We start from the raw sequence: 12,289 nt of genomic DNA on the forward strand, positions 1-12,289 counted from the left end.
TGTTTGCTTTGAAATCTATCAAAAGTTGATTAAAACTTGACTTGAAAAATCTCTTGACCGTTTTTTTTTAATCAAAAAAAGGTCATGAAATACTTTTTTTATAAGTTGGCAAATTTCAAAACAACAGAAAATGTTTAATTTTTTTTAGTTTTTGAATTTTAAAAACTTTCTGAATTTTTTATCCAAAATTCCATGGATATAAAAACCTCAATTTTGAGATCCAAAAATTTTTGAAATTTTTTTAAAATCCAATTTTTTGAAAATTAAATTTTTTTAATTAAATTGATAAAATATTAAACACTCGGCAACCCTATTTTCGAAACTCTCCAAACAAAATCCAATATTTGTGTCACGATCCTCCAAAAAATAAACAAAAATCCGGAGATACGTGTAAACTTTTCCGAATTTCCTTAAAATTTAATAATTTTTAAGACAAAACCAATCCTTCAAGATGCAAAATATGAATCCAGTGACTTATTTGAACGTCAGTGTCGATCACATGTTCGAACAACACACGATCAGCAACATCGAAAAGCTTCACAAAAACTTGGAAGATGAAATCGAGCAAAAGAAACAGGAAATCCGAAAATTTGTCGGGTAAGTTTTGCTTAAATTCATGAAAAATTCTAAATTTTATCGAAATTTTTGAATTTTTCCAACAGAGAACGATACCGAGACTTGATTCAAGCCGCCGATTCGATCAACGACATGAAAGGAACTTCTTCGGCGATTATCAGCCACGTCAATCAGATAAGTCTCTCGTGTAAAAAACTAAATGATGAGCAATTAATAGGCTTTAAAAACGAGCCAGATGTCATTTCGAAGCAAGAACGTCTCAAAAAGCAAAGATTTTATGGAATAATGTTACAAATTAAGATTTTAACAAACATTCCTGAGTTACTTTGGCATCATTTGGACAACGAAGATTTTTTTCTCGCAACACAGCTGTACGTTTTTTCGCGTCATATCACAACCGGGCTGCAATTAGCTTCAAATTCGGATGTCGTTCAAAAATTTCCCGTTCTAAAGACAATTTGGGAGACTTTGACACCTTTTTACGGCGTTATCAAGGACAGATGTCAAATTACGCTCGAACGAGAGGATTTGGAAGCTTCCGTCGTCGCAAAATGCCTCTCGAGCATCCTTTTACTCGAAAGTTGTGACTTCCGAAAACTTTTACAAATCTTCATTGATGGCAGATCCCGAGCTTTTATCACGACTCTCGATCCGGAAGGCACCAAATACGAAAAAGCCAAGGAAAAAATCCTCGCGAGCTTGAAAATTTTGATAAAAACTGTCGAATTGATGCACGATTGCTTCTCCGAAGACGGATTTTTGTTCCAAGAATTGAATAAATTAGCATCTGACGATGCAACGCCCACAATTGAGTTGATTCACGCACGAAACGATCCAAAAATGTCACTTTTACCCGATATTGTGAGAGATTTCAAGCCACAAGTGGTCGTTCCGTCGTCAAATCCTGAAGATTTCCGTACTGTAATTAATTTTTGGCTTGAATTCATTGAAAAAATCTCAAAAACGCAACTTTCGTCGCTAGTTTTGCTGATAACTTCGATAAAAACTGTGCAAGATGTCAAAAAACAGACGCAGGACTTACCCAAATCCCGAAATTGGAACAAAATTTGTGAAAATCTGCAAATTTCTGAAGAAATTGACTTTTATTCGCGCTTTTATCAGGATTTAATTGACAAACGGCTTCAAGAAATCATCAGAAACGCATGGAATTCAGCTTTAGAAGAGACTTTGGAAGCAATTCGCACGACACTTTCCTCCAAAGATCGTTTAAAACTCAAATCTTGGATGTGGCGCGAAGAATCCGACGATTGCCCAATTTCGCTGAAGCTCGCATTGCAATCGCGGAAGGATCAGAAGAAACTTTTGATGAAAGTTAGCGCTTTTACGCCTGAAATTGTCGAAATTTGCGTGAATTTAGACAAAAAATTGGAAAATTTGTTCAACGATGTCAAAACTTACCTCAATGTCGAGACGTCAGGGGCGGTTTTTCTCCCGAAACACGAGAAAATCGACGAAATTGTGGTCTTTTTGAACGAATGCAGTGCCGAAAATGTCATGAAACTCATCACAGAAGTGAAAAATTTCGAAATTCCTTCCGAAAAACTCGAAAATTCTATTTTACTGGCGAGAATTCTTTATGCGATGCCCATTTTATGTCCGAATTTGAAGAGTTGTTTGTCATCGACGGCATTGGCGACGACCTGGAATGATCCGAACCCCAAAGATTTGTACAATAAAAGCACAAATTTGCTCCAGGAAGAGAGTTTTAACTTTTGGATGGCATGGCTTGATGCATTTATCGCGAAATTGGACCTGAAATTGGCGAAAATGAACAAAAATGTCGATTTAAACACGATTTTGAAGGATTTTCCGTGTTGGGATATAATTACCATCGAGGAAAAGGACGAACAGGACAACGTCGTTCAATCCCAGATTCGAATTCCGTCAAAACCGAGTTTTCCGCTTCAACGATTCCTGCATGAGACGTGCTCGGAGCTAAATGACATCATTCCTCACACGTTGCCGAAGAAAGTTTCCTCGGTGCTCGTTGAAAAAATCGCTCTCATCCTTCAAAATCACTACCGAACTCTTGCTGAAACGGAATTTGTTCAAAAAAATCAAAACACGGCGCTGCAGTATTATTTCGACATCAAATTCGTGCAATATTTGCTTGTTTCGCGTGAAAATAAGGCAATTTTAGAGAAATTCACGGAAATTGTGGGGATTTTTAAGAATTTTATCGACCCCTTTGACTTTGATGTCTTTTTTTCCTACTTGAATGACAACTTGAAACTCGCGGTGCAACGAATTCAGTATCAACTGGGGTATTTGACGGCAGTTACGGATCAAGTAATGCCCGCGGGAACGGCAAATGCGGCAAAACAAGAGAGAGATCCGAATGTTATTGCATTAAGTTCGAATGCGACAAACATCACGTGGTTCCCGTTGTTGCCAATTAGTGATAATCAGAGTGCGGAGAGTCAGCAGACGATGGGATTGACGATGACGGCGTCAGGAACGAAGCTTTCCAGTATGACGGATAGCGGGGAGATGAGGGTGAGTTGAAAAATTTTGTTAAAAAGAGGAAATTTTTATTTTTTATGAATTTTTTTCTTCGTGAATTAAGAATTCTGAGGAAATTATTTTATTTGACATGAATTTGTTTCTGCAAAAGTCAAGGTATTTGTGTGAAGTGAAGAGTTTTTTGTGTCTTTGAAATTTAATAACACAAAAAATAATGAAATTTATATTTATTTATTTTATTTTTATTAACGAGTTTGAGATTTGAAGTTTTTTTAATTTGCTTTTTTTCTTTCTAAAAATTTGCTTTTTATTCTAAAAATATTAAATATAATTATTTTTGTTCGAAAAATCAAACTATTACTTTTTAATAAAGAAATTTGAAACTTTTTTATTTATAAAATTTTCTATATAGAAAAATTTATCGAAAAATTAAATTTGTTAATATAAAAATAAAAAATAATAAGATCTTTAATAACATTTTACTATCAATTAAAAGTATAAATATTTTTAGAAATTAAAAAAAAAATATATAATTTTACTTAAAATTAATAAAGATTAAAAATATTTAATTTTTAATTTTTTACAAAAAATAACGATCAAAAACTGTGTCAAAGTAATTTTTGTCAAATTTTGCTCCAAATGGATAAAAATTTGTCAGAGGGCTCTAATTTATCATTTTTAATCATTTTATAACTTAAAACTGCTAAAAAATTGAAACTGAAAAAAAAAATTTTCTTTGACACAGTTTTGTTTTAAAAACTAAATCAAGAGCAAAAAAACTGTGTCAAAAACTGTGTCAAAGCATTTTTTGTCAAATTTTGCTCCAAATGGATAAAAATTTGTCAGAGGGCTCTAATTTATCATTTTTAATCATTTTATAACTTAAAACTGCTAAAAAATTGAAACTGAAAAAAAATTTTTCTTTGACACAGTTTTGTTTTAAAAACTAAATCAAGAGCAAAACTGTGTCAAAAACTGTGTCAAAGTCATTTTTGTCAAATTTTGCTCCAAATGGATAAAAATTTTTCAGGGGGCTCTAATTTATCATTTTTAATCATTTTATAACTTAAAACTGCTAAAAAATTGAAACTGAAAAAAAATTTTTTCTTTGACACAGTTTTGTTTTAAAAACTAAATCAAGAGCAAAAAAAAACTGTGTCAAAAACTGTGTCAAAGCATTTTTTGTCAAATTTTGCTCCAAATGGATAAAAATTTGTCAGAGGGCTCTAATTTATCATTTTTAATCATTTTATAACTTAAAACTGCTAAAAAATTGAAACTGAAAAAAAATTTTTCTTTGACACAGTTTTGTTTTAAAAACTAAATCAAGAGCAAAACTGTGTCAAAGCGATTTTTGTCAAATTTTGCTCCAAATGGATAAAAATTTGTCAGAGGGCTCTAATTTATCATTTTTAATCATTTTATAACTTAAAACTGCTAAAAAATTGAAACTGAAAAAAAATTTTTTTTTGACACAGTTTTGTTTTAAAAACTAAATCAAGAGCAAAAAAACTGTGTCAAAAACTGTGTCAAAGCAATTTTTGTCAAATTTTGCTCCAAATGGATAAAAATTTGTCAGAGGGCTCTAATTTATCATTTTTAATCATTTTATAACTTAAAACTGCTAAAAAATTGAAACTGAAAAAAAATTTTTTCTTTGACACAGTTTTGTTTTAAAAACTAAATCAAGAGCAAAACTGTGTCAAAAACTGTGTCAAAGCCATTTTGTCAAATGTTGCTCCAAATGGATAAAAATTTGTCAGAGGGCTCTAATTTATCATTTTTAATCATTTTATAACTCAAAACTGCTAAAAAATTTAAACTGAAAAAAAATTTTTTCTTTGACACAGTTTTGTCAAATCTTGCTCTAAATGGATAAAAATTTGTCAGAGGGCTCTAATTTATCATTTTTAATCATTTTATAACTCAAAACTGCTAAAAAATTGAAACTGAAAAAAAATTTTCTTTGACACAGTTTTGTTTTAAAAACTAAATCAAGAGCAAAACTGTGTCAAAAACTATGTCAAAGCCATTTTTGTCAAATTTTGCTCCAAATGGATAAAAATTTGTCAGAGGGCTCTAATTTATCATTTTTAATCATTTTATAACTTAAAACTGCTAAAAAATTGAAACTGAAAAAAAATTTTTTCTTTGACACAGTTTTGTTTTAAAAACTAAATCAAGAGCAAAAAAACTGTGTCAAAAACTGTGTCAAAGCCATTTTTGTCAAATCTTGCTCCAAATGGATAAAAATTTGTCAGAGGGCTCTAATTTATCATTTTTAATCATTTTATAACTTAAAACTGCTAAAAAATTGAAACTGAAAAAAAATTTTTTCTTTGACACAGTTTTGTTTTAAAAACTAAATCAAGAGCAAAACTGTGTCAAAAACTGTGTCAAAGTCATTTTTGTCAAATTTTGCTCCAAATGGATAAAAATTTGTCAGAGGGCTCTAATTTATCATTTTTAATCATTTTATAACTTAAAACTGCTAAAAAATTGAAACTGAAAAAAAATTTTTTCTTTGACACAGTTTTGTTTTAAAAACTAAATCAAGAGCAAAAAAACTGTGTCAAAAACTGCAAAGCCATTTTTGTCAAATTTTGCTCCAAATGGATAAAAATTTGTCAGAGGGCTCTAATTTATCATTTTTAATCATTTTATAACTTAAAACTGCTAAAAAATTGAAACTGAAAAAAAATTTTTTCTTTGACACAGTTTTGTTTTAAAAACTAAATCAAGAGCAAAACTGTGTCAAAAACTGTGTCAAAGTCATTTTTGTCAAATTTTGCTCCAAATGGATAAAAATTTGTCAGAGGGCTCTAATTTATCATTTTTAATCATTTTATAACTTAAAACTGCTAAAAAATTGAAACTGAAAAAAAATTTTTTCTTTGACACAGTTTTGTTTTAAAAACTAAAAAGAGCAAAAAAACTGTGTCAAAAACTGTGTCAAAGCCATTTTTGTCAAATCTTGCTCCAAATGGATAAAAATTTGTCAGAGGGCTCTAATTTATCATTTTTAATCATTTTATAACTTAAAACTGCTAAAAAATTGAAACTGAAAAAAAATTTTTTCTTTGACACAGTTTTGTTTTAAAAACTAAATCAAGAGCAAAACTGTGTCAAAGTTAAAGTGTTTTTTTTAAATTTTATCAAATATTTTCTTTAAATTTTAATTTGATAAAAATTTTATAAAACTAATTTTTAAAATTAATTTTAAAAAAATTTACCTTATTCTAATTTTTTTTTCTCATTTTCAGACAACTCTTCCATCCGTAAAATCATCAACGTCACTCGACAAAACGATCCGAACTGCCCAAAATTATGCTGACAACGTAAAATCCGGCGCAGCTGCCTTCTTCGGAGATTGGTTCAAATCCTAAAGAGTCCTTCTTCACTTCTAAATTAAGTCAAAATTAAGCTAAAAAATTATTCTAAACCCGAAAATAAATGAATTTATTCACTTTTCTTGTGATTTCCGTTCCAAATTTCAAATTATTTCATTTTAAATTAAAGTTACCTTTGACTTTTCCCCAATTTTCCTTCTAGAACGCAAAATCCGTTAATTTTCATCATTCAAGTCGCAACAATTGAACTGACAAGACGTAAAAATCTGAAATTCAAGAAAATCCAAAGAAGATGCGTGAAATCGTTCATATCCAAGCAGGTCAATGCGGCAACCAAATCGGGGCAAAATTCTGGGAAGTCATCTCCGATGAGCATTGTATCGACGCCACGGGCTGTTATTACGGCGATTGCGATTTACAAATCGAGCGAATTAATGTTTATTACAACGAAGCAACTGGCGGGAAATATGTGCCGCGTTCCGTGATGGTCGATCTCGAGCCAGGTACGATGGATAGCGTTCGCGCCGGACCATTTGGGCAAATTTTCCGCCCCGATAATTTCGTGTTTGGTCAATCGGGTGCCGGAAACAATTGGGCAAAGGGTCATTACACGGAGGGCGCTGAACTCGTCGATTCCGTGCTCGATGTTTGTCGCAAAGAAGCCGAGGGATGCGATTGTTTGCAAGGATTTCAAATCACGCATTCGTTGGGCGGCGGAACAGGCTCCGGCATGGGTACGTTACTCATCTCGAAACTCCGGGAGGAATATCCGGATCGCATCATGAACACTTTTTCGATTGTTCCGTCGCCAAAAGTCTCGGATACGGTCGTTGAGCCGTACAACGCGACACTTTCCGTGCATCAGTTGGTTGAAAATACCGATCAAACTTATTGCATCGACAACGAGGCACTTTATGACATTTGTTTCCGCACGCTGAAACTCACGACGCCCACTTATGGTGACTTGAATCATTTGGTTTCGGCAACAATGTCGGGAATTACGACTTGTTTGCGTTTCCCCGGGCAATTAAATGCGGATTTACGGAAGTTGGGCGTAAATATGGTGCCTTTTCCGCGTCTTCATTTCTTTATGCCGGGCTTTGCGCCGTTAACTTCGCGCGGATCGCAGCAATATCGAAGCTTGACAGTGCCGGAATTGACGCAGCAAATGTTTGATGCGAAAAATATGATGGCAGCGTGTGATCCGAGGCATGGAAAGTATCTTACGGTTGCTGCAATTTTCAGAGGACGAATGTCGATGAAGGAAGTTGACGAGCAAATGTTGAATGTGCAAAATAAGAATAGCAGTTACTTTATTGAATGGATTCCGAATAACGTGAAAGTTGCTGTTTGCGAGTAAGTTTTCTTTTAAATAATAATTAAAAATATTAATTTTAAATTTTTTTATTAAAAATTTTTTTTTAAATTATTTTTTATTTTTTTTTTAAATTATTATTTTTTTTTTAATTATTTAATTTTGAATTTTTTTTTAAATTATTTTTTTTAAAGTTTTTATCATGAAAAATATTTTTAATTTTTTTTTTTACATAAAAAAAATTGTTTTTTTTTAATTTTCAGATGATTTTTAATCTTTTTAATTAATTTTTAAAAAATATTTTTAAATTAAAATTAATTTTTTATAAAAAAAAAATTAAAAATAATTTTTAATGAAGAAATATTCATATGAAAAAATTTGTAAATTAAAAAAATAAAAAAAAAATTAATGAAATTTTTAATAAAAAGACCTTTGTGAACATTAATTTTTAGTTAAATTTTTTAAATTTTTAATTAAAATTAATTTATTTAAATTTTTAATTAATTTTTATGAATATTTTTAATTTATTCAATAATTTTTTATGAAGACCTTTTTGAAAAAAAATCATTTTTTTATGAAAATATTTTCAAAAAATTTTTTCTATTAAAAATTTTTATCTTTAATTTTTAAAATATTTTTTTTACATTATCAAAAATTTTAAAAAAGGAAAAAAAATAAAATTAATTTTTAAAAATTAAAAATTGATTTTTAATAAAAAAATTTTTGAATTTTGAAAGAATTTTTATTTTTCATAAAGAAATTATTAATTTTTTTTTTCATGAAAATTTATACTTTTTAATTTAAAAAAAAAAATAAAAAAAAAACGAAAAAACCTTTTGAAATTATAAAAAAATTAAAAAATTATTTTTTTTTTACTCAAAAATTTTAAAAATCATGTTAATGAAAAAACTTTTAAAAATTATTTTTTTTTAAAATAAATTTTTATGAAAAATAAAAATAATTTAATAATAAAATTCTATTTTTTAGCATTCCTCCTCGTGGTTTAAAAATGGCAGGAACTTTCATCGGAAACACAACAGCAATTCAGGAGCTTTTCAAGAGAATTTCTGAGCAATTTACTGCCATGTTTCGTCGCAAAGCCTTCTTGCATTGGTACACAGGCGAGGGAATGGATGAAATGGAATTCACTGAAGCTGAGAGCAACATGAACGATTTGGTCTCGGAGTATCAGCAATATCAAGAAGCAACTGCTGACGAGGATATTGAAGACGAGGGAGAAGAAGAGAACTAAAAAAATGAAGAAAAATTGAGAAAAATTTAAATTTTATGTGTTAACATGATTTTGCGATTTAAAAAAAATAATATTTTATTCCTCTTTGGCGCGAAATCCGAGAGAAATTTCAGAAAATGCGTTTTTTCTGCTAATTTTTATGAAAAAAAAAATTAATGAAATTAAGATTTTATATCAAAAATGTAGAAAAAAGTAAAATTTGACTTCAAAACTCCAAAATTTCGAAAAAAAAATTTTTTTTTTAATTTTTTTAAAAATTTAACTTTTTACGATTTTCGCTTATATTTCTTAAAAAATTATTTAAAAAAAAAATAGAAAATCATAAAATTAAATTCATAAAAAAAATTAAATTTTAGGAAAAAATCCTTTCGGAAAAATAAGTATAAAAAACTTTTTAATTTTTTTTTATTAAAATATTTATTTTAATTCAAATTTTAAAAAATTGGATAAAATTTATGCGTCAAAAAAATATTTCACATTTTAACTTCTTTTCAAATAATTTTTTAAAGCAATTAAATTACAACTCAGCAACCATTTTTTCTCCCTTCAACCCTTTCAGGAGATTTTCAGCAGCAATTTTTGCCATTTCAGCTCGAGTTTCAACCTCAGCCGATCCGATATGCGGCAAAATGTTGCAATTCTCGAGAGTTAACAACTTTGAGTTCAACGGCAAAGGTTCAACTTGCGTCACATCCAAACCAGCAGCATAAATTCGATTATTTTTCAACGTCTCGTACAAAGCTTCTTCATCAACGACGCCTCCTCGACCTGTATTGACAAAAACTGCACTCGATTTCATCTTGGAAAAAGTCTCAGCGTTGAACAAATTTTTCGTTTCTTCGTTCAAGGCAATTGTGGAAACAACAAAATCGGATTTTTCGAGTAATTCATCGAAAGAAACTTTTTTCGCGGCAACTTCTCGAGCCCATTCAGCTTTTTCCGAACGATTAAAGTACAAAATCTCCCGAGGCTTGAAAGGAATCAATCTCCGAGCAACTTCATGCCCGATTCGACCAAATCCAACGATGCCAACGACGGAATTTCGAATGCCCTGCCCGCAATTTTCCTCGCCTTCCGTTGCCCAAATCCCGTTTGGCTTGAAAACTTCTTTGTTTACTTGAAATAATCGACGTGCTGTTGAGAGAAGAAGTGCCATGGTGAGTTCTGCTGTTGCATCTGTCAAGACATCCGGCGTATATCCGATGCGAATTCCACGTTTTTTGCATTCCGCGACGTCGATGTGATCGTAACCGACACTAATAGTTGAAATTACTTTCAATTTTGAGCCGGCATCGAGAAGAACAGAGTCGATTTTGTCACAAAGTGTGCAATAAAGAGCTTCTTTGTCCTTGATATTTGCTAAAAGTTCGTCGCGAGGCACGGGAGAAGGTTTATTCCATATTGTGACGTCACATCTAAAAGAGAAAAAATTTTAAATTTTAAGAAAAAAAATTTTTTTGAGATGAATTTTACTCAGATTTTAACATTTCAATAGCTTCGGGAGCGATATCAGGTCGAGTTAGGTAAATATTTGGACGAGCCATGTTGATGGAAGACTTCGTTAAACCTCGATTAATTAATTTATTGGTAAAAGTTGATAGAAATTTGACTGTTAATGGTCGAAACATATCACAAAAAGCTGCAGGAAAGACCTGAAATTGAAGAAAAATGTCAAATTAAAACAAAAACCGGCAAAACATTTTTTTTTGTCAAGATTTTGATTGTTTTTATGTAAAATTTCTTGATTTTTGAGAAATTTAAAAAACTTACAATTATTTTTTTATCTCATTTCAAGTTTAAATATTTATTTTTTTTTGCAAAATTAATTCGACCTGTTGGTTTGTTTTTGTTTTTATCAGTACTGCTGAAAATTTTGTGAGACACAAAATAATTTTTCTTCTCTTTTCTCTTTAATTTTTTGTGAACTTTGATAATAAACCGTTAGATGGCGAAAGCAATAACGGTACAAAAATTCATTTAAAGGATTATTATTTAAATGAAAAATATAAAATAAAAATTTTGAAATTCAAAAGTCACTTTATGAGAAAATTTTTTTATTTTGTTTTTTTTTTTAATATTTTACAAGAGAAATATCGTTTATCGAGCAAAACAAAAAAGTACCATTTTTAATATAATTTTATTAAAATTCTTCATAATATCGACATTTCTGACTCAAAATTAGAAAAATTGAGAAAATTTTTACTATAAGCTTAATTAAAATTTAATATGAATTAAAATAATATATTTTTATATAAAAATAATAAGAAAAATTTAAATAAATAAAATTAAAAATTTAATTAAAAATTTTTTAAAAATAAAAAAAAATTATTAATTTATTATTTATTTTATTTAATTTATGATTTATTAATTTTAAATAATTAAAAAGATAACTTTTTAAAAAGGTTAAAATAAAAAAAAATTAATTAAAAAAAATATTAAGAAATGTTTAAAATACAAAAAAAAATAAATTACTACAAGATTCAAAATTGAATTAAAAAATTATATGTATTTTTAACTTTCTTTATTTTTGAGTAAATACTTTTTAAATCAAGCTTACAATTATTTTTTTTTCTAATCCAGAGTTAAAAAATTAAAAATATATAAAATTTTTTTAATGCTCGGTAAATAATCAATATATCTTCCTTTACAAATGTTTTGATATAATTTTCAAAAAAAAATTAAAAAAGTAAAATATTTTGATCTCATTTTCATTTTTAGCTTGATTAAAATTAATTATTTAAATTTAGCAAAAAAAAATAAATTTAAAATTTTATTAAACATTAATTTACATTCGCTTTAAATTTTTAAAAATCCTCTTTGATAAATACTTTTTTTATTTTAAGTCGGTTTGTTGCCATCGGTAGAATTAGAAAATATTTAATTTCCCATTAAAAGGCAAGAGTAATTCTAATCGAACTTTCGCCTTTTAATGAGAAAATAAATCTTAATTCAAGAAGAAAACATCAAAGAAAAATCGCATGAAAGAACGGAAGTTCCGGGTATTAACTTCTACTAATGTGTCAATATTTGTTTCTTAAAAGAGCCTCGTATTAAACCTTTATTGAAGCAAATACGATTTATTTTTTTAAAGCATTTGTAATTCTTTTACGTTCTTTGAATCGATTTTTTGACGAATTAAACTAACATTGCAAAAAATTTAGTATGAAAGTAATTTTAAACAGCTGCAGTTTATTTCTTTTTTCAACTTCGATTTTTTTTTTAACTTGAAACAAATAAAAATAATAAATTAAATTAAATTTATTTTTAGAAAAATAAAATTTCATAATGAATTCAATTTCTTTTTAAAAAAAA

The 12,289-nt window shown here is 28.8% G+C and overlaps 3 protein-coding genes across 3 annotated transcripts; 2 read left to right on the forward strand and 1 right to left on the reverse strand.

The window, feature by feature from the left end:
- The first annotated feature begins 377 nt into the window (after window positions 1-377).
- On the forward strand, window positions 378-6,539 carry LOC134836881 (conserved oligomeric Golgi complex subunit 1). Its single transcript, XM_063852151.1, has 3 exons — window positions 378-597; window positions 663-3,093; window positions 6,324-6,539. The coding sequence occupies exons 1-3, from the start codon at window positions 452-454 to the stop codon at window positions 6,444-6,446; spliced, it is 2,700 nt and encodes an 899-aa protein (XP_063708221.1). The 5' UTR covers window positions 378-451; the 3' UTR covers window positions 6,447-6,539.
- A 163-nt stretch (window positions 6,540-6,702) lies between these two features.
- Window positions 6,703-8,977, forward strand: LOC134827283 (tubulin beta chain-like). Its single transcript, XM_063839864.1, has 2 exons — window positions 6,703-7,766; window positions 8,713-8,977. Exons 1-2 carry the CDS (start codon window positions 6,703-6,705, stop codon window positions 8,975-8,977), a joined length of 1,329 nt encoding a protein of 442 aa, XP_063695934.1.
- A 485-nt stretch (window positions 8,978-9,462) lies between these two features.
- On the reverse strand, window positions 9,463-10,822 carry LOC134838352 (glyoxylate reductase/hydroxypyruvate reductase-like). Its single transcript, XM_063853864.1, has 3 exons — window positions 10,810-10,822; window positions 10,451-10,629; window positions 9,463-10,392 (listed from the first exon to the last, which is right to left on the reverse strand). Exons 2-3 carry the CDS (start codon window positions 10,603-10,605, stop codon window positions 9,495-9,497), a joined length of 1,053 nt encoding a protein of 350 aa, XP_063709934.1. The 5' UTR covers window positions 10,606-10,629; window positions 10,810-10,822; the 3' UTR covers window positions 9,463-9,494.
- Between the last annotated feature and the right edge of the window lie 1,467 nt (window positions 10,823-12,289).

The sequence above is a fragment of the Culicoides brevitarsis genome, chromosome 1 (assembly GCF_036172545.1).
Source record: "Culicoides brevitarsis isolate CSIRO-B50_1 chromosome 1, AGI_CSIRO_Cbre_v1, whole genome shotgun sequence".
NCBI lineage: Eukaryota > Metazoa > Arthropoda > Insecta > Diptera > Ceratopogonidae > Culicoides > Culicoides brevitarsis.

Coding starts and splice junctions, on each gene's coding strand:
- LOC134836881 (XM_063852151.1), top strand. CDS start 452: ATGCAAAATATGAATCCAGTGACTTATTTGAACGTCAGTGTCGATCAC. Junction 598..662: donor GAAATCCGAAAATTTGTCGG/GTAAGTTTTGCT, acceptor TTTTTCCAACAG/AGAACGATACCGAGACTTGA. Junction 3,094..6,323: donor CGGATAGCGGGGAGATGAGG/GTGAGTTGAAAA, acceptor TCTCATTTTCAG/ACAACTCTTCCATCCGTAAA.
- LOC134827283 (XM_063839864.1), top strand. CDS start 6,703: ATGCGTGAAATCGTTCATATCCAAGCAGGTCAATGCGGCAACCAAATC. Junction 7,767..8,712: donor GTGAAAGTTGCTGTTTGCGA/GTAAGTTTTCTT, acceptor TCTATTTTTTAG/CATTCCTCCTCGTGGTTTAA.
- LOC134838352 (XM_063853864.1), bottom strand. CDS start 10,605: ATGTTTCGACCATTAACAGTCAAATTTCTATCAACTTTTACCAATAAA. Junction 10,393..10,450: donor ATTGAAATGTTAAAATCTGA/GTAAAATTCATC, acceptor TTTCTCTTTTAG/ATGTGACGTCACAATATGGA.